The sequence below is a fragment of the Sinocyclocheilus grahami genome, unplaced genomic scaffold (assembly GCF_001515645.1).
Source record: "Sinocyclocheilus grahami isolate Dianchi unplaced genomic scaffold, SAMN03320097.WGS_v1.1 scaffold176.1, whole genome shotgun sequence".
NCBI classification, from domain to species: domain Eukaryota; kingdom Metazoa; phylum Chordata; class Actinopteri; order Cypriniformes; family Cyprinidae; genus Sinocyclocheilus; species Sinocyclocheilus grahami.
This window is the reverse complement of record NW_015505355.1, coordinates 3,903,204-3,923,896: the sequence shown is the minus strand read 5'-3', so window position 1 is coordinate 3,923,896 and position 20,693 is coordinate 3,903,204. Positions and strand designations below refer to the sequence as shown.

Sequence of the window (20,693 nt, the reverse complement as noted above, 5' to 3'; positions counted from 1 at the left end):
TATTCCAGAGTTTGGGAGCCAAATGCGAAAAAGCTCTACCTCCAATTAGTAAATAAACTGCAAAACGTCATGTTTTCTAATACACGCGCGCATTGCATGTATTCTGATGGCGCTGCACGGACTCGCAGTAGATCTGCTTGTTAACCAGCATTCAAAGTCCAAAGCGCAAGGAAAATCTGCGTTAAAACAGTGTTACTCCTCAGTTCCTCAGTCATATTTTTACAAGGCACGTGACAATGTGATACGTACGACGTATTCGTAATGAGACTCATTTATAAATCTGCTGTTGTCAACAAAAAGAAGCATTAAGGTCTTCCTGTGCGTTTCCACCAAAATAAAAGTTGAGAAAACGCAAGAACTCTTATCAACATTCAAAAATGTTAGTATTGTAATTTTACTGTTCTGTAAAATAAAATAAAAAGTAAGACAATAATAATGCTCTGTTAATACATTTATTATAACATTCACACATAGTGTTCAAATTAGGATCTGTAATATTTTATAATGTTTTAAAAGAAGTCTCTTCTCAGCAAGGTTGCATTTATTTGTACAGTAAAAAAAAAAATACATGCCTGATTCAAGAAGGGGGTCTGATGGCCAAAAATTATTATTTTACTAACACAAGTTAAATTGTGCTTTGTTGGTATAGTGTGTGCTAGAATGTTAATGTTCAGTGTTAAATATTTTTAAATTGTTGTTTTGTAATTGATTTTTTTCTTTGAAAAGCAAGAAAAAAACTGTAAAAAGCACATTTTGGCTTTTTAATTTATGCAATGGTGAAAAAAAATTTGGCAAAATACATGGGGAGAAAAAATCGAAAAAACGTATTCAGCCTTCGGCCCAGTGTTTCATTTTGTTCGGTTTCGGCTTCGGCCAAGAATTTTCATTTCGGTGCATCCCTAAAAATATAAATATATTTAAAAAAAAAAACAATCTTACTGACCCCAAACCTTTGAAAGGTTGTGTATAAGCTGATAATTAATTCCTTTCATGAAGAAATATAATGTACAGAATGAACAAGTGTTTTTAAAAATTAACTATATATGAGAATTAGAAGACGTCAACGGAAATCTAATTGTAAAAATTGTAGAAATCATTGTGAATTATTAAACATCCATTGTTGACTGATACAAGAAAGAAAAAAAAAAGTCTAAATATGTCCAATATTTATAATATAAAATGAAAACATATCAGCCTTCGGCCCAGTGTTTCATTTTGTTCGGTTTCGGCTTCGGCCAAGAATTTTCATTTCGGTGCATCCCTAAAAATATAAATATATTTAAAAAAAAAACAATCTTACTGACCCCAAACCTTTGAAAGGTTGTGTATAAGCTGATAATTAATTCCTTTCATGAAGAAATATAATGTACAGAATGAACAAGTGTTTTTAAAAATTAACTATATATGAGAATTAGAAGACGTCAACGGAAATCTAATTGTAAAAATTGTAGAAATCATTGTGAATTATTAAACATCCATTGTTGACTGATACAAGAAAGAAAAAAAAAAAGTCTAATACTGTCCAATATTAATAATATAAAATGATAACATATAATCAGGGTTTCCGCGGGTCCTAAAAAAGTCTTAAATTTAGTTGTATCAAATTTAAGGCCTTAAAAAGTCTTAAATTGTACAAGAAAGTTTTAATTATGATTTCAAGAGGTCTTAAATTTGGGGACGGAAAGACCAGAATTGCGATATAGCTGAATGTGATGATTAAACTTCAAAAGGCTATGGTTTCATTGAATAAACACGAGTGCTGCATGTTCAAAGTCTGGTGATTTGTGTTCTGCTGTTACCGGGGAAACGGTTATATTTCTAGCAAACACTCCACCTGCTGGCAGAGAATGAGCATTTTCAATAAAACTGTTGTTTTGTTTAGAGTTCAGACCGATGCAAAAATCGACCCATGTTTTTCCCTGCAAACACGCAGAGCTTTAAATGTGAACTGGTGGATCAATAAGAAGACAATGCATTATAAAAATCTAAACAGTATAGGGGTGTGCGATATGTATGGTCTGCGATAATATTGTAATTGTTGTTTTAAGGATGTGCGACTTGATATTATCGAGAATATCGCAAAAAGCAAACAAAACACCTAATCGAACTGAATCATTTGAAACAGTTTGCGTCTCCAGTACGTACTAATCCACAAATTACTTAAGTTATTCGGTTTATAAACGTGCCTGACACTCCCTCTGACGCGAAATAAACCAATATCCCGAGTTATTCAGTTACTCCTAACAGTACATTGACTGAACTGCTGTTTTTAATATTCATTTTTAAAATGTTCTGCCTTCCAAATGGCAACATCAGTTTAGCCATGTATACCCTAATTTAGATGTTTAGGCATAAGACCAGTCTATCAAGTGTTTTGATAAATCTACTTAAGAGTATCAGACTTAAGCCCCGTTCACACCAAGGGTGATAACTATAAAGATAAAGATATAGTTCTTAAAATCGTTCTCAATATTATAGAATAGCAGAGTCCCCACACCACACCTATAACGATAAAGGCACAGAGAAACAATATCATTGGAATCACTTTCGGAACGTTTTTTTCCAGCTGATGAACGATAAAAATATTGATAGCCAATCAGAATTAATCCTGCTGTCACGAGGTTGAGAATTTAAAGCGGCAGTCGAGCGTGCGCTTCGAATAAACAGAAGGTATCGTTTGCTGGTGTGGAGGCTAATATCCTTATCTTTATCCTCCTGAGACCCCGTGACCTCATATGAGGACATTATATTGTAGTGAATTTCTCTGAGACTATAAATGCCACAGTTGTAAGTCTGGGTGTCCTGTACAGAGCACATTCAGGGCTTTTCAGAGATACTAAATGCTTGGATGTTTCACTGTGACCACTCCCTCTCCTTGGTCTTCAAATATGTCTAATATTAAGTTAGTGACACTCTTACGGAAATATGATAATATTTTGTAATTATCATTTAAATCTGTCTAATTTTTAAACTGTCTGTCATAAATCAACATCTCAGGAAAATGTTATGGGGTTTCAAATCAAAATATGACTTTCTGTTACAAAACAGGATGTTGATTTCATACATGTCCTCATATGAGGACACTGGGACTAAAAGCATGTTTATTAGCATTTTGGGAGACATAACAAATGAATCGGGAAAGAAATTGTTTCAATATTCTATGAAATATTATATATTATGAAAATCTTGTCAAATATTACTCCCATTATTACACTTCTTTTTTCATTACATGTTGCCCCAAAACACATTAATATGCAAATTAGGTTTAGTTTATAGATACATTGTATATAATGAGAAAACCTGTTTATGGCCATTTTACACACATTTTGCAGTAAGAAAAATGGTATATCAAATATTCTGTTATAACATAGTTGAGAATCATCTTTATACAAAGTTTGGTAAAAAAAAAAAAACTTTGGTGTATTGGTGTATTTAAAAAATCTATTGTTTTTGTCTTTCTTTTTTTTATTTTATTTTTTTAAATTGAGTCCCGATGTCCTCTACCGAGGACATAGCATAACTTATGAATGAAAAATAATTTTTTACTTTTTTTTATGCTCTAAACTATATAAAGACATGAAAAAAACTTTTTTTTCCCTAAAAATCTTTTCTCGGGTTTTAAGAGGTTAAATTTATCGTTCTTGGTGTGAATGGGCCTTTACATTAATCATCGATACAGTTTTCATCTGCTGGCCATTAACTGGCCTGGCTGACATATTGATCTGTCACTATGATTAGTGTTTTAAACTCGAGTTTCATTTTCCTCCTTACAGAGTGGTGCTTTAGTCAACAGCTACAGAGGCACGGGGGGGATTTTTGAAGTATGCTGGAACTCCACTGGAGACAAAGTGGGCGCAAGTGCATCAGATGGATCGGTGAGTTTCTGTGTTGCAAAGCAAAGTCACTTAAATGTCCTTTGGCTATGATGTAGATACAGCATGAACTGAATCTGTTTGAAAGCCATTATAGTTTTAAGTAGGGCTGCACGATTAATTAAAATAAAACCAAAATCATGATTCAGAGCCTTCTTACACGTGAGCGGTTCATTATTCACCGGTGTTGTCAGTATAGCTTAGTTCACCGTAAATGCTGCTCCACCCAAACTACGTCTCTGCATTTTTTTTTTTTTTAATCCTGAGTTTGGTCACTTTTACATGCATTTGAGAACAACAACATGTGCTAGCCATCCTTCCATACTTGTAATGAGAAGCATAAAAGTAGGGCCCTATGAAATCTGTTTTATTTTTTCCCAAAATCTGTTTTTTCTGTTTTAATTTTTCTGGATTCCATTTTTTTTTCCATTTAAATTTTTCTGGACTCCTTTTTAATGGTTAAATAAAATTGTATTAATCCTATTTTTAATCCTATTATATTATAATTGTAATATTTAAATACTAAATTTTTATTTGACAGCAAAACATTACAATAGTGATATTTCTTTTTTTTTTAGCAATACTGCTCCTGCTAATAATAATAATAATTTATTATTTTATAGCCATAAATACATAATTTGTGGAAGATATTTCCGCCACTATATAGACCTTTTTCCTGAGTAAACGATGAACGCCACCATAACGAATTCTAACTTCCAATTGGATGCTCTTCAGTTTCGGTCTCCATAGGAACCCATTCAAATAGTGCCCATCTGTTGGGAAGTCGTGGCCTAATGGTTAGAGAGTCGGACTCGTAACCCAAAGGTTGCAGGGACTGTAGGTGGGGGGAATGAATGTACAGCGCTCTCTTCCACCTTCAATACCACGACTGAGGTGCCTTTGAGCAAGACACCGAACCCCCAACTGCTCCCCGGGTGCCGCAGCATAAATGGCTGCCCACTGCTCCGGGTGTGTGTTCACGGTGTGTGTGTGTTCACTGCTGTGTGTGTGTGCACTTAGGATGGGTTAAATGCAGAGCACTAATTCCAAGTATGGGTCACCATACTTGGCCACATGTCACTTCACTTTCACTTCAATGTAGTTTATCTTCGGCAGCAGCTTCGACACGATTACAAACTTTGAGGAGTGAGGCACTGACAAATGATGGTCATTGCGACACTGTAAAGTGATGGCGCTATGGAGCCATGTGCTTTTTAAAAAAAAATTAATAGGTTTAACATTAGATTATCATCTCAGAATATACACTAATTTGACTAGAAACACTGGAGACCGGAAATGCAAAGCATCCTTCCGGTTAAGAGTCAGGCGTGACTTCCGTGTTCAGGAAAAATGTCTATTAAAATAGACATTAAAATAGTACTTTTCTCCAAATTTTTTCTGAACTGCAAAGACTCGCAATTGCGTGGAAAAAAGTCATAATTGTGAGAGGAAAAACAAAACCATAAACAAAACAAAAAGGATTTGTGAGGAAAGTTATCATTTTGAGATGTAAAATCGCTATAACGAGTTTTATTACCTTTTTTTTTTTTTTTTATCCCATGGTGGAAACATGTTTCCATAATAATCACAAATTTGGCCAAAAAGTGCCCCTAACTCATAATAACTTTTCTTCCCTTTCTCAGGTTTGTGTATTAGACCTAAGGAAATGACGCTGCTGCAGGGAAGCCATGGACCGACTATGAATGTGCGCATAGCCAAATTTACCGACTGTCCCTGGCCCATCATCCACTGCTGTAGCGCCAGACTCATAGCCCAGACCAACGGTCCCTCAGATCCATCACAACACGGACCCGTGACGCTTACCACACACACAAAATCAGCGTGCCAGAAAACTGTTATACACAGACACACTGGACACAAGAGAAATACACCGCATATGCACACACACCTCATTAGTTCCTGTGTTCATCATTCCAAACCCAGAGGGCCGAGGTCCACGCCGCTGTCGTGCGCATATTGCACACGTCAGCGCTTCAGTGACGGTTTAGGTGTAACCGCATGAGCTAAAGAGCAGAGCGGTTGAATATGGCCAACTCGTGGCCACGTGATATTGACAATTCAGAGTATTGGCACTGTTATGTTTAGTGGCTCTGCGACTTTTGGAACTGTTCTCGAAAAATGCTCAAGGAATTTTTTTTGCCAAACTTTTTTTTTTATATATATATACAAAGTTATAAGAGTGCAGAAATCCTATTAAATTACTCAACTATATTTTCTAAAACGAATGCCCTGTGTTATTTTATACAACCTATGCAACTTTGTGGCAAGACAAAACCGAACTTGCAGTGCATGAATGGGTGAAACTCATAGGTGAAGCCTGTACGTTTAAAATATCCGTTAGGCCCACCCTAAAAAAAACACAACGGCACATTCACTCTCGCTGTTACAGAAAACATAGCTATCAGGTTATTCATTCCTTGTTTTGGGAGTTCGTGATTGTCCTCCTTCAATGGTATTTAACATGACCTCTCACATAAAATGTTCATTACCGAGATTTGTTCCTCCGATTTGATGTTCTTTCTTTAGTGTTGCGGCGTGCTGTCATATCCTGCTTTGCTATAGAGGTCCGAGCTCTGACTGATCCTGTCTGGTCATTACTCTTTCAGTGCTGCAGTGAATTGGTATGTGTGTGTGACTGTAACAGCTGTAGTCTGAGTGACAGAATTATGGGTCGGCGTGATTTTTATTCAGTTCCAGTCAGGCAGTGGTAGAGTAATAGTTCAGAGTCCAGGCTGAGGTGGTGCCGTTTTCGCCCATTTTGCTCACTATTTTCTTTTGTAAAACGATGCGCAGTGATGGTATGGGTGTGAACAGAAACTGACGTGGAAAAACGTAAACGTGACCACAGGTGTTTTTACTATTACATGCTACTGTTGTAAAGGATGGATTTTAACGTAAACTCCATTGATGTTTGGGATTTCTCACAGCCTGGTTTCTTCAGGTGATGGCACATCGATTTAGAGTTCGCTAGACGCTGTCACGTGTCTTTATAAAATACCATTAGACAGTCATAGTCCAGAGAAGCAGCTTTTATCCAGCACACTCATGTCGCCTCTCGGCACTTTACAGCACGTACTCCCATGAAATCCAATGAGCACTTAAAAGATTTTTTATCCTTTGGACTGAAATTACTTGAGTGACATTAAACATTTACTTGAATGAACCAGATCTTCTGATGATTATTAGAGGGTGAGGCAGCTGGTTTAGACCTATGTAACAGTGTTTTTTTTTTTTTGTAAGTGTAGTCCAAAATGCTAACAGATGCCTTTTTCTTCCCACGGATCAAGTATAATCTGCATCCCCTCCTAAAAGTATCAAAATGTCCTGATTTTTCTTTCCCCCCCCTTTTTTTAAAGATGAGTATTTTGAAGCTTGCTCTAATATAATCAACAAGTAGATTGTACGAAAAGACGTTATTTATTATATTGTCTATGACAGTGGAATGGTATTTTATAATGTTTTGATTTGAAAGAGATATACTTGTTACAGTGTGCTCAGTGTCCTCAAAGCCTAGCACTCTGCTTGCTGTGTCCACGGCCCTTTGAAATTTTGTACTTAAAAATCTTTTGTAATTCTAATGTTTTTAGCTCGAAGCAAAAGCACGTACATGGGCATATCAAAACATATTGGACCATGTAAATACTTGTGATTTTTGTCTCACTTTAGGTTATCTTTAATCTAGTTTTTTTTCTCTCTCTCTCTTTTTTTTTGTTTTTAGTTCTTTTTCTCGTTTCGCTCACTCTCTAGCAGAAATCACTCACTGCGATGTTGATTTGACTGTTGTGATTTGAGTCAGATCAAATGAAAAGTCCAGAATAAAATATATTTTGATAATAGTGTTCTCGGTCTGTGCTTATGAATGTCTATGAATGCAGAAACACTGTGTCATCGAGAGTATTGCTTTTAGATACTACTGTGTATGTTGTTTAATGTCTGATTGCTAGAATGTAGTATTTGGTTTGGTTTTAATAACAGCAGCACTCAAGCCGAATGAACATGACGATCATGTTTTCCAGCTAGAGAACGATTCAGTCGAAAACAAGAACATCTGACTGGCTGTATAAAGGAAGTCACATGATCAGTCACACATCTGCTTATTTGATTAGTGATGTAGAAACAGTGCACAATCATCATTTTGTCATAATTTAGTTTTTCACCTTCAAAATCCTAAAAAAAAAAAAAACACGAAAAATCATAATGTGCCTGTACATTATAAATGTTATACAGCATAATATATTCTAAAATATAATAAGCCTAAACTGATACAATGATCTTTCTTATGAAGGTAGACTGCTTGACCACACTAAACGACACAAGCAAAGACAAAGGCAGCCTCCAACAAAAAGGCATTTCATTGCAAAAAAAAGTATTCAATGTATTTAATTAACTATTTAGACTTTTTACATTTACTACGGTCTTGGAGTAGCTGGGTCAGGAATGCAAATATTTTTGTATTTAGTTGGGTTTTTGGTTATTTCAAAAAAAAACTAAAACCATGTTCGTTGGGTAATAAAGAGCTAGATCGCCCAAAAATTAAAATTCTGTCATCTTTTCATCGGTTTCTTGTCCTCACAGATGTCCATAGTAATTTTTTATCCATACTATAAAAGTAAGTGGCTATCAGCAACCGATTGGTTACAGCCCGTTCATACCCCACAAAATCCAGGCAATGCATATATATATATATATATATATATATATATATATATACATACATAATATGGAGGACGAGAAATGACTAGAGTATAAATAAATGAATAAATATGTAAATGCAGAATTAAATACATAAATAAATGAAGAAATAAATATAGAAATACACAAGTAAATAATTAAATGCTGAAATAAATCAATAAATAAATGCAGAAATACAGAAATGAATAGATAAAACAATAAATAAATGCAGATATGCATAAATGAATGAATACATAAATAATTTTGTACAGAAATAAATGAATGTAGGAATGCATAAATAAATGTAAAAATAAATAAATGCAGAAATGAATGTAGAAATACATAAAAAAATGTAGTATAACACAAATGGTACAAAAATAGCACAATTAAAAATGACACTTTTGACAAAATTATTTATGTATTCATTCATTTATGCATATCTGCATTTATTTATTTATTTAAGCATTTAATTATTTATTTATGTATTACTACATTTATTTAATTGTGCATTTACGTATTTATTTATTTATTTATACTTCAGTAATTTCTCGTCCTCCATAATATACAGGGTGCGATTTGTGAAAAAAGCAGAGGGGGGATGATTTTGAAAGGCTTTAAAGTAACCTAATGTTAGCGTAATCTGTTAACAAAGCACATCATAAACCCGTCTTTTTAAACAAGTACCAGATAATGTGTCATGTCACAAAATGTGTTTAATACGACTGAAACTAGGCTATTTAACGTGATCACAATTGAATAAAAACATTAGGCCTTAAACATTAGGCATTACACATTATTTAATTTCAACGGTTATCCAAACAACGAATAAATGATATAGGAAAGTGAGCAAAGAACATTTACAGGATCAACGGAGCTTTTTGAAACTCCGAATCAGTTCTCAAACTGGGGTGCGCAGACCGGCCAGCAGGGGTGCGCGAGAGAATGCTTTTGATGATCGGTGTGCTTTTTTTGACGGGGCAAGTGAAACAGAATTTGGTAAAAAAAAAAATTATCAAAAAGTTATAGTAGTTTACATTTACTGTAAAGAAAATGCACTATATTAATTTTATCTCATTTCATATTTAATATTTTACATATCAGGTTTTACTCTAAAATTGGTGTAATTTATGTCTAAATAAGTTATGTTCCAAATTTGAAGTTGCTATGAAAAAAAATGAGGTTCCTGTGAGATTTTATTTAGGGTGTTATACCACAAACAGCCATCCAAATGCCATTGAATTTTTTTAAATGCATTTTTCCGTCACAAATGTCTAGATTTCTCTGTCAATATTCCACCAAATATGGAATCCTGAGACTCAGACCTTTCCGATGATATGTTTTTTTGTCAAGATTATAAAAAGTTTTGATTTTAAAAGACTGTAATTCATTTTGTAATATGACACTTGACGCCGCCCACTAAGGGGGAGGAGACCGCCAAAAGATTTTAAAGTACCATTTCCATGGTAACGCAATGTCTGATTTCGAAATGATTTTCACAGAATGAATCTTGGGCTTCTAAGCTTTCAAATGATATATGATTTATTATGATTACTAAAAGATTTGATAGAGAAAAAAGACAACAAATAAAGAGTGCCAAACGTCCCACAGGTGGGACGGTAACAGTTAAGGGGTTAAGTGACTTAGGGCATACATTTTAGTACAATAATGTGACTGTTTTTGCTGGCTTTGTTTAACGAAAATAGTTCCAAACAAACTTGGCAGCAGAAGTGCTTCTACACTGCATCTCTGAGCAACACACAGCGTCAGCGGTGTTTCGTTAGGCTACTGAATGATTCGCATTTGAGTCACTGATTCAGTTGTCCATTCATAAAGACAGGCGCTTGCTTCATTCTTGAATGAATCAGCCGTCTGAACGTATCGTTTGAATGCCTCAACGACTCATTCATTGAGACCCAGCTATGGAGTTTTTGCCTCTGTAGTGGACATGATATTAAATTTAAAAGTAACTATTTTTTTGTATTTTTTACAACTTTTCATATTTGTAAATAAAAAACCTGATGTAAAACACCAAGCTCACAGCATTATTTACGCCGTTGTAATTTTGCAGTGTTAATGCATTCATGCTACATTTCAGCTTCATTCAATTGTCTGTGTAAATGCATCTAAATGCCACTTTCTCCAGCAGTGGAACATTTGGTTTAGTTCATTTGATTGGTAACAGTCCTATAGAGTCTTATTATATTAAGTGTAATTATTAATCAAATGTAAGAATTTGATATGAAAGATGACACATGCATTTAATAAGGTTAGGGGGGGAATGCCCTTTTTATAGGCCAAAAAACCCCAAAAAAGACCTGGAAATCAATTCAAATAAATTTTAATATGCAGTAACTTTAGTCATATAAAATGTAATTTTCCAGCAACAAAATCGTGGCCAGTGAAAATGCTGAGTGGCTAGTAATTTAGGAAAATCACTAGCCACAGTGGCTGGTGAGCAAAAGAGTTCATGTCAAGCCCTGTATAAAGTGAATACTTGTATTGCAGTAAAAGAAATGTGGTTTTTTTTTCAATTTCATTTTTATTTCGAACTATTAAAAATACAAAAGGAAACAAAACACATAATAAATATACAATTAAATTACCAAAAAAACAACAACAACAAAAAATCAACAAATATAAATTATTATTATAATTTTTTTTTTTTTTATAATTTTGTTATATATTTTATAACAGTTGAGAACCATCCTTAAACAAAGTTAGTTATAAAAAAAAATCCTGAAACCTAAAAATTGATTGATGATTTAAAAAAAAAAATCCATTGTTTTTGCCTTTTCATGTCTACTCTTGTCATTTTATTTTTAGAAAAACTGAGTCCTGGTGTCCTCTACCGAGGACATAGCATAACTTACGAATAAAATATAATTTTTCAAAAATGTTATTTTAACATTTTTTTCTTATACTCTAAACAATGTAATGACATGAAAAAATACTAAATTCACAAAGCTCTTTATTTCTCCTATAGACGTATTGCAGATGAGCAAACTCTCTAAAAAATACGTCTTGCAGATGTAATGCAGACATCTAATAGACGTCTCCGAGATGTGTGTGTGCTGTCAGGGTTCAGCTCAATCGTGTAGTGTTCATTTCCACCAACAGAGGGGGCTGCAGGCTACACTGATTACATAGACGTGTGTCGTGAATTCAGCAAAGAACAGCAGGAGAGATGAGCACTACTATCACCGTTTATCAAGAGACTCCTTTATCCGTTTAAAGGTAGTCACATACTCACTCTTCGTGTTAAATCAAAGTAATACTGTTTGTATATGCTATATAAACAGCAGGGGCTAAGACTTCACTCTGCAATCTCCAGATATGCTAAAACGATTTTAAGCTCTCTTATTTGTTTGACACACAACTAGGCACTCTTCTTTAAACTTGATATACTATAACTATATAACCATATTCGTTCTTCTACACTGAGTTTAAAAGATTGGGGCGTAATCACTTTTTGCCATCACTACCGCCACAGGACTAACCGCGCACTGGACCCAGTTGTGTGGCATGGTGAATAGTGAATACTACGATTTCAAATTTAGCGGGGCCAGAGGTGGGGACAAGCTTAAATATAGTGCAAACACACTTTTAATTTGAACCATAAAATCAACAAATCAAATAAAACTAAACGTATTTGGACACTGAGAACTTGAGAAGAACGGGCTTCAAATATCCACTAAAAATCATCGTAGCACCACTTAGTTAAATGTCATTAAAAAAAGTATTCAGAGGAAAATTAAGCAAAGTTAGTTTTGATTTAAAAAAAAAAAAAAAGGCCAGCATCATTTGTTTGCTGTTGCTACTTGGTATGACATATATAAGCAAATATTGCTGTGGATGGTAGCGTACTGTACGAGTTTATCTTTATAAAGTGTTTGAAATCAAAAGGGAATCTGACCCAGGGTCCCAGAATTACTTGGAATTGCGGTAATAATCATTCCATGAAATCTGAAGCATTATTCAAGCAGCTTTTCTTTTCATCCTTATTTGGGAGTTTCAGACGTACCTAATCATTTAGGAAACCTTAGAACGTGTCTGGCTGTGTGCCATTTTAAATTGTCTTGTGCGAAACTACCAAAAAGTACTAAGCTACTACATTTATTGTGATTAAAACATGATATTTACACTATTGATATCTTGGTTAAGCCAAGTGATTGGTTGAAGCTCAGTGCTCTGACGTATCTCTCTTGTCCTGTCAAGTGTATCCTGAAGTCTTTCTGTGATTTAATTGGGTTTCCACAAAGAAAACAGAGACCCTCAGGCCTGTTTTCTCTTCAAATTTGCATTCGCATTGCATAGCATTTGCATTGCAGTACTTGAGATGTGAGGATATGCCGCATTTTCTTTTAGGATAGAAGTTGTGCGTCAAACAGATTATATAGATAGATAGATTAAATAAGCTCTTAAAAACTGAAAGATCATTCTCACGATTCACCATTCAGAATTAATTTTCCACTGTATATAGAATGGATAAATTAGTTTTGAATTGTGAATCATGAGAATGGCCTTTCATTGTAGTAGAGGTTCATTTTTAACATCTTGGCAAGATTTACTAGCTTAAACTAAATCTTGTTTGACTGTTGGACAGACTAGATTCATGCAAAACAGGATGTTTCGAAATGAGATACATTAGAAATAACCAACCAAGCTTGCTTAACCATTTACTTTGAATAAAACACATCCAACACCACGGAAAGTAGGAGGACACTGCACTTTGTGTCGCACTCCTGCGTTAAATTTGTACGTAAAGGAGTAAAAAAGTATTTACTCTCTTTTCCCAAATTCATTTTGTGTCATTTATTAAATCTGTACAAATCTGGAGTTGCTTAGTAGAAGGCATATCTGTGAGTGTTATAATGGGAGAGCGTAATGCCGGGTTCAGACAACACAATATTTTTGTCGGTCACGATAGTCACTGTGTCAGATTACACGATTTTGACTCCTAAAATCTTGGACAAGAAACATGTCAGACTACACGCTGCTTCCCGACCATTCATCGCGTGCCTTCTTTAACGTGATGTCATCGAGAAGGCGGAACTAGCGACTGACTTCCGAAAACAAGAGTGTAAACATTGCTGAAGCGCTTCCGCTATAGTTCGCCAGCATTTTTCTTTCTTTGTTCTGTCGTGGTAGTCCCTCGATGACACATCATACAGGCAGGAGTACTGTTGCCACAGCTCCACGAACCTTTCCTCCATTTCATAATTCCACCTAGCAGCACCATCATCTCTCTTTCGTTTTGCCATGTTTGAAACCTGTGTATGAAAGAGCTTCTGTGCTGCTATTGGTCAACATCACCAATGTGACAGAATTCGTCGTGGACGACGGAAAAAAAATTAAACATGCTAGTCTTTCTGTCGTGAAGCATCGCAGACGCGGAATCGGTTGTAGTCGACTATGACACACTACACGAGCTGAAACGATGGAATCTTGCGTCCCGACGCCCATTGTCATTTACGAATCCCCACGACACCCTACGTCAAGCAAATCGTGGCAAAATCGGGCTCAAATAGTGTAGTCTGAACCTGGCATAAGGAGAAGACAATTCAGTTCACCAAAAAATGACAATTATGTCGACATAAGGGTGAGCAAATGAGACAGATTTTTTTTTTTGGGGGGGGGGTGAACTATCCCTTATAAATGTCTTGCCAGATTACGTTAATGTACTGTAAATCTAAAATAATTCAGGCGTCTTAATTGATTTCCTGGTCTCGTGTTATCTCACTCACTGGTCATTCTTGTCCAGAATAAGTCCACTGAAGTTGTCATGTACGTTTCTCTTACAGACTTTGACAATCACAGCGGAAGCACCTCATTGGCCTTTTGTCTTGACAAAGGCTTCAACATCAATGGCAGCTGAACAATCACAGTACCAGACTGTTTTCTTGTCTCATATTGGAACCCAGACTTGGACACGGTTTGAAGGCCGCTATGACTCTAAATGAAACAGCCAGGAATCTTATGAATTGCAACAGGAGCCAAAGTTCAGAAGAGCCATGATATTTTTCAAAATGCCTAGATTCAAAAAATACCAACTACGGCTGATAATAATATGCTTTAGTACCTTAATGCTCATGGCATACTGGGAACAGATTGACAATAACATTGTAACCCATGTAATGTCTTTCTCGTACCGCTACCTTCTCAATAACTTCACGTTCATTAACGCAAGCTTTCGAGTCAATCCCGAAGACGCTATCAAGTACAACAATCGCAGATACCTAATAAACCACGAGGGGAAGTGTGGTGAAAAAGACGTTCTGCTCCTGCTCTTTGTGAAAAGCTCCTCTGAGAACTTTGAGAGAAGACAAGCCATTCGCTCTACTTGGGGAAATGAGGCGTACATTGAAAGTACACTGGGTGTTACTGTAAGGGTGTTGTTCGCTCTTGGTCTCCATCCTGAAGCAGAGCAAAGAAGACTACTTAAGATGCAACTGCTGTTTGAGGACCAAAGATATCACGACCTCATCCAGCAGGACTTCATGGACACCTTCCACAATCTTACTCTGAAGCTACTTTTGCAGCTTGGCTGGAAAGAAACCTACTGCCACCGCGCCCAGTTCCTCATGTCTGCAGACGACGACGTCTTTGTTCACATTCCCAACTTAATTCACTTCTTGCAAGGGTTTGGCCACGGTAATGCCAAAGACCTGTGGATAGGACGGGTTCACCACGGTTCACCACCCGTCCGAGACAAAGAAAGCAAGTACTACATGTCCCAAGACTTGTACCCGTGGTTGTCTTACCCAGATTACACCCCTGGATCTGGGTATGTCCTCTCCAGAGATGTGGCTACCAAAATCTATCACGCTGCGCTCACTATTAACGCTTCCTTTCACATTGATGACGTCTTCCTCGGGATCTGCGCCAAAGTGATAGACATTGCTCCCAAGGACAACGCTTTCTTTTCAGGAGAGGGAAAAGCTCCTCATCACCCTTGTATCTACAACCAGATGATGACTTCTCATGGACACGTCAGAGACATTCGGGAAATGTGGAAGCGTGTAACTGAAGCTGAAGTTGGTCAAATACCATCAGGACTGATTTGGAGGCTCTACTGTAGTGTCACGAAAGTGAGGCTCCTATGTGTACCATTCCTGTCAAAGTCTTACCCATGTAAGGCAGCTTTTTTTTAATACAAGTTATTAAAATTGAAAAGAACTCTGATTACTAGAGTAGCTTTGTACTGTATTTCACAGGACAAGTAGGTTAGATTGGTTCGGTAAGGAATTCAGTGGTGTGTTCAAAGAAATAAAAGTAAAAAAAAAAGTTATTCATGTATAATTAACATGAAATAAAATTGAAAATCAAAATGAAATGAAAGTGTCAACTTTTTTACCCACCTGTGTTTGTGTGTGTGTGTGTATATATATATATATATATAACTACTACTATTTTACAACCAACAGCTGAACTCAATCAAATTCAAAATTATTTTGTTTAGAACTGATGTTTTAACTAAATGTAAAGAAATTGAAAGCAACAATTTACAGCAGGGCTTAGATTCACGATCAATGCTGATTGCCTAAAAACATAATTGCTCTTAAAGAGACAGCACCCAATTAAATACATCCATTCTTCAAGCCACTTCATGTGTGTAGAGTCACAGGGATACTGGAGCCTATCCCAGTGCCTCAGGCCAAAGGCAGCGAAAAGCCCTGACATGAATGCATGGTCAGTCCATTCCAGGTCGGACTGGAAATGGAGATATATAAACAAATATCTCAAATTCTTTGTTTATTTGTGCTTCTAAATAGTAGCCCTTTACAAACCCACATACTATTTGGATTGATTTTGAGAAAGATTACTAATGTCTTAAAATGGATCCTAAAACATTCTTCTATCGTGCCACACATTACTCTCAAGGTCAACACCAGTGTATTTTAACATATTTCTGTGCTGCGGTTTTCATGTGTGCTTTCTTTATAGAAGCAAATAAAATTTCTCCTGTCCAGAATAGTTATATTTAATTTGACTATGCTCAGCCTGTCTTTGACATTCACCTTAAGAATGGTATTAAATTTCTGAATACAATATGACAGGCAGTTTTTGTTTTTCTTATGGACAACTTTTGCTTTACTGGACACTTTAAGGCTTAGGATGCATCCTCTGTAGCCAGTGCCACAGACGAAAATGGGCAGATTTGTATTTCAGGAGACGTTTGAAGGTACAAACTTTAAACTCTTACAGATGACTTTCTGAAGAAAGGTTAATCTGATTATTGTCCAGTAAGGGATCACACATATACATTAACTGGCCAATAGTATGTGGACACCTTCTACTAAAAGTGCTGCAGAGATATATTTTTGTAGGCCCAACTGGAAGTTAATCGCCCCGGGGTGCGTTTCCCCAGAGTTCAGTGGAACTTGCGAGCATAGTTAGCTTACTAAACCAAATACCGAATCTTTGAACAGAAATTTGAAAAGGGTTCTACTTCTATTACTTTAAATCTTTCATTTACAGAAAAGAAAATTCAGTAATTACTCCGATTGTGTGGAATGAACGAATTCAAAAGACACTAGACAACAATTCATGGACAGAATAATCATCCTCTTTATTGTCAAATGGACCAAACACTACATGGATCATTGTTAAGACCCACCTTTTTGTGAAGTCCTCTTCAAAGAAGTACTTGATAACAATATACATTTAAAGCATACATTGCACAAAACTAAAAAGTGCCTTTATATTACTAAATAGGTGAAGTGAACCAAGTTAAACTGCACACATATGTTACCATAACATAATTGGCAGACTTAATGCAGCACTTGTATCTTTTAGTCCACAAGTAAATTACTAAACGATGAAGAACATCCAACACGTATATTTTGAACATACTAGGGAAAAAATACCTGAAAAAGAATACATGTAAAGAACCCATGTTTTGTAAATACCACCACCAGTAAATACTGATATGGTAGGAGTCTACAACAGTCCACACAGAGAGTCAACGTCCGTATCAAATTCTTAAGTCGGATCCACAGCCAGCATTGAGGAGTAGGTTTTTTTCTTCCAATAAAATAAGCGCAAATGGAAGTGATCATTCAACGGCTATCCCCGCGTTAATTTCCAAAGTTTAAATCAGGTCAGCGACATTCATGGGCATCTCCTCAACAGTTGTGTTGTAAAACGTCTCAATGTCTCGAAGAATCCTTTTGTCTTCTTCTGTAACGAAGTTGATGGCTACACCTTTTCTGCCAAACCGACCTCCACGGCCAATCCTGAGAAATTACAATTATAGCGAAACCAACATTAAAAATTAATCGTTAAGCGCAGACGGTGTCGACACCTGAATGTTTTACTCACCTATGGATATAATTCTCACGATTTGTTGGCAAGTCATAGTTGATGACAAGTGAAACTTGTTGCACATCAATCCCACGAGCCTGAGGAACAGGGATATCAGGGTCAGTAATGCTAAAGATGCACAACTCGAAAATTATTTTTCTTTTTCTTTTATTTTTTTATAAATAGTAGTCCTTTAACACCAAGCCTTCTACAGCCATTTCATTTTCAGGTTACAAAAAAATAATAATAATAATAATAATAAGTCTATAAAACGTAAGCCATTTGTAATAAAAACTTTGATTCTGGACAGACTATTAACTTTTCCATGGATATTACTAGCATAAAATAGTTTTCTCAGAGGACTAGAAACTATTTAAATAATAACTCATTCAAAATCGGTCAATTTACACATACAAGTAGAAACAATTCATGAACATTTAATGAGCAACTTAGTGCTGAAAAATAATAAGTCTATAAAACGTAAGCCATTTGTAATAAAAACTTTGATTCTGGACAGACTATTAACTTTTCCATGGATATTACTAGCATAAAATAGTTTTCTCAGAGGACTAGAAACTATTTAAATAATAAAAACTCATTCAAAATCGGTCAATTTACACATACAAGTAGAAACAATTCATGAACATTTAATGAGCAACTTAGTGCTGAATCTTCTTACAACTTCAAATCACTTTATTGTATATCTTAGTTCTATGGCCATTTGTCCCAATGCTTGGGGGAATGCAACAAGCCTTTCAGAAATTCTAAAAACAGAAGCCCTACTCACCAGTAAATCTGTGGTTATGAGCACTCTGCTAGAGCCAGATCTGAACTCTCTCATGATTACGTCTCGTTCCTTCTGATCCATGTCTCCGTGCTAAAAACGAAAACAAACCAAAAAAAAAATACCCAGAGAGACTGCTTTAACCAATGCAAGTCATTACAAACATCACACTGGTTTGGAAACTCTGGACAAGTACGATCAGTTATGTTTAGAAACAAATCTCTCCATAAAAGAGGTCAGTCCCGAAAGATGGTAGACCATCATTTCATACTTCATCCAGCATTAAACATCATAATGTGCAATCGGTCTCGTTTACCAATCCCTGGCCTACCATTAACAATTAAACCTTTTTTCATGTTTCATCCATTAATGTGCATGTACATCAACTCACCAAAGCAGACACTGTGAAATCTCTGGCATGCATCTTCTCAGTCAGCCAGTCAACCTTTCTTCTCGTGTTCAAGAAGATAACAGCCTGGGTGATTGTAAGCGTCTCGTAGAGGTCACACAGCGTGTCCAACTTCCACTCCTACAGCACAAGTTATAAATTAGCATTAGCGGAGAATCACCACAAGGTGTCATCCTACATCAACATCCTGATTTCATATGTATGGCACAAAATCTCGAGACCTTGGACACCGGACATTAAGAAAGAGGTCCGTCCTAGACTCATTTCCAATCGTGTGCTTTTGCTCTTCCTTCTTAAAGATTAACCAGTACTAGCATGAACACCAGAGCAAGGCCAGTAGGCATTGAGCTGGTGATTTTAGCATGGCACTTTTTTAAAAGAAGGGACATGAGACATTAAAAAGAGACAACCAGTTCCTCACCTCTCGTTCTACATTGATGTAAAACTGCTTAATACCCTCCAGAGTCAGCTCCTCCTTTTTCACCAGGATGCGAATAGGTTCACGCATGAACTTGGTGGTCACCTCCAGCACATCAGCAGGCATGGTGGCCGAAAGCAGCACAACCTGGCAACAAAAGACACTGTTAGAGAATTAACAAAAACAATTCAATTCTGAAAACACTAGTGAAGGATTCTGCATTGAATATAACTGGTAATGGGGAAGATTTTAGCAGCATAACTGTGAGGAAAATAAACCAAGTAATTGATTGGTCACGTCTTGCTTGGAGTTCACGCAGCTCAGGTGATGCTGTCATTGAAGTCTGGCTAACATGTGATGCTTGTGTTCTTCAGCATGATTTGATGTACAAGGTTCTCATTACATCATTTCCAATGGAAGCGAGAACATTTGACTGAAGAGTGTTACAAATTTGATGAGTGACCTGGAAACAGCACAGAATGTCTCCAGTTTTTTTGAAAGTTACAGTTCAAGGTTCATATACATTTTTACTAATACATTTCCATGACTTGAGACAATATTCATGACCTAAATGTTCCATTATTTTACAATAAGAATAAAAATCTGTTCAAATTATCATAGCATATGTTAACTAAAATGAATGACTAATGCTACTCATTTGCTTTCTTGTTTTAGTAATAAGTACAAGCTGCAACTGCGCCAGACCTCACTCCACATTTCACATCACTGAATATTATCATTTATTTAACTGTGTGGCCAGGATGGCCATTTTGTGTGTATTTTTGCTGCTTAAATGCAACAAGCTGCGCTTTAGAGCCCTGCATTTCAGCCCGAGCCCAACGGCCCCAACTTATGTATGGCTTCGGGACAATTTTCACGTCATAGCTCAGACACGGGCCAGGCATCAGGCTTGCTTCCTCCTTATATTTATATTTTAGATATCCATCAATTATTATGGTGTTGACAAAGATTTGCCGCGCTGGTGGAAACAACACAAGACCGTGCTACCGCGACTGTCAAGAGTGGCTCAGACGGTGTTTAGTGTCCAGCAGCAGCGAGAGCTGGAAGAGTTCCATGTTAAAGCGCACGCAAAGCTTGCCGCAAAACGCCAGCAAGTAATTACCATGATGAATGCTCCAGGGGAAATAGAATATTCGCAGGGTTTCGGTTCATTTTTGTGAAGCGCTCCTGCTCAAGACCGAGACAGCAGAAAGC

At 36.3% G+C, this 20,693-nt stretch overlaps 2 protein-coding genes across 2 annotated transcripts in view; one reads left to right on the top strand and one right to left on the bottom strand.

Annotated features, from left to right (window-relative positions):
* Positions 1–11,703: 11,703 nt before the first annotated feature.
* On the top strand, positions 11,704–15,826 carry LOC107593805 (lactosylceramide 1,3-N-acetyl-beta-D-glucosaminyltransferase B-like). The gene is made up of 2 exons (XM_016283679.1): positions 11,704–11,798; positions 14,366–15,826. Exon 2 carries the CDS (start codon positions 14,576–14,578, stop codon positions 15,713–15,715), a length of 1,140 nt encoding a protein of 379 aa, XP_016139165.1. The 5' UTR covers positions 11,704–11,798; positions 14,366–14,575; the 3' UTR covers positions 15,716–15,826.
* A 1,282-nt stretch (positions 15,827–17,108) lies between these two features.
* Positions 17,109–20,693, bottom strand: part of LOC107593804 (eukaryotic initiation factor 4A-II-like) — a 10,560-nt gene continuing 6,975 nt past the window's right edge. Inside the window, exons 7-11 of the mRNA XM_016283678.1 lie at positions 19,482–19,625; positions 19,043–19,180; positions 18,655–18,744; positions 17,886–17,965; positions 17,109–17,800 (exon numbers count right to left, since the gene is read on the bottom strand). Of these exons, the coding sequence (XP_016139164.1) occupies positions 17,656–17,800; positions 17,886–17,965; positions 18,655–18,744; positions 19,043–19,180; positions 19,482–19,625 (597 nt within the window). The 3' untranslated portion in view covers positions 17,109–17,655. The remainder of the gene's footprint in view (positions 17,801–17,885; positions 17,966–18,654; positions 18,745–19,042; positions 19,181–19,481; positions 19,626–20,693) is intronic.

Coding starts and splice junctions, on each gene's coding strand:
- LOC107593805 (XM_016283679.1), top strand. CDS start 14,576: ATGATATTTTTCAAAATGCCTAGATTCAAAAAATACCAACTACGGCTG.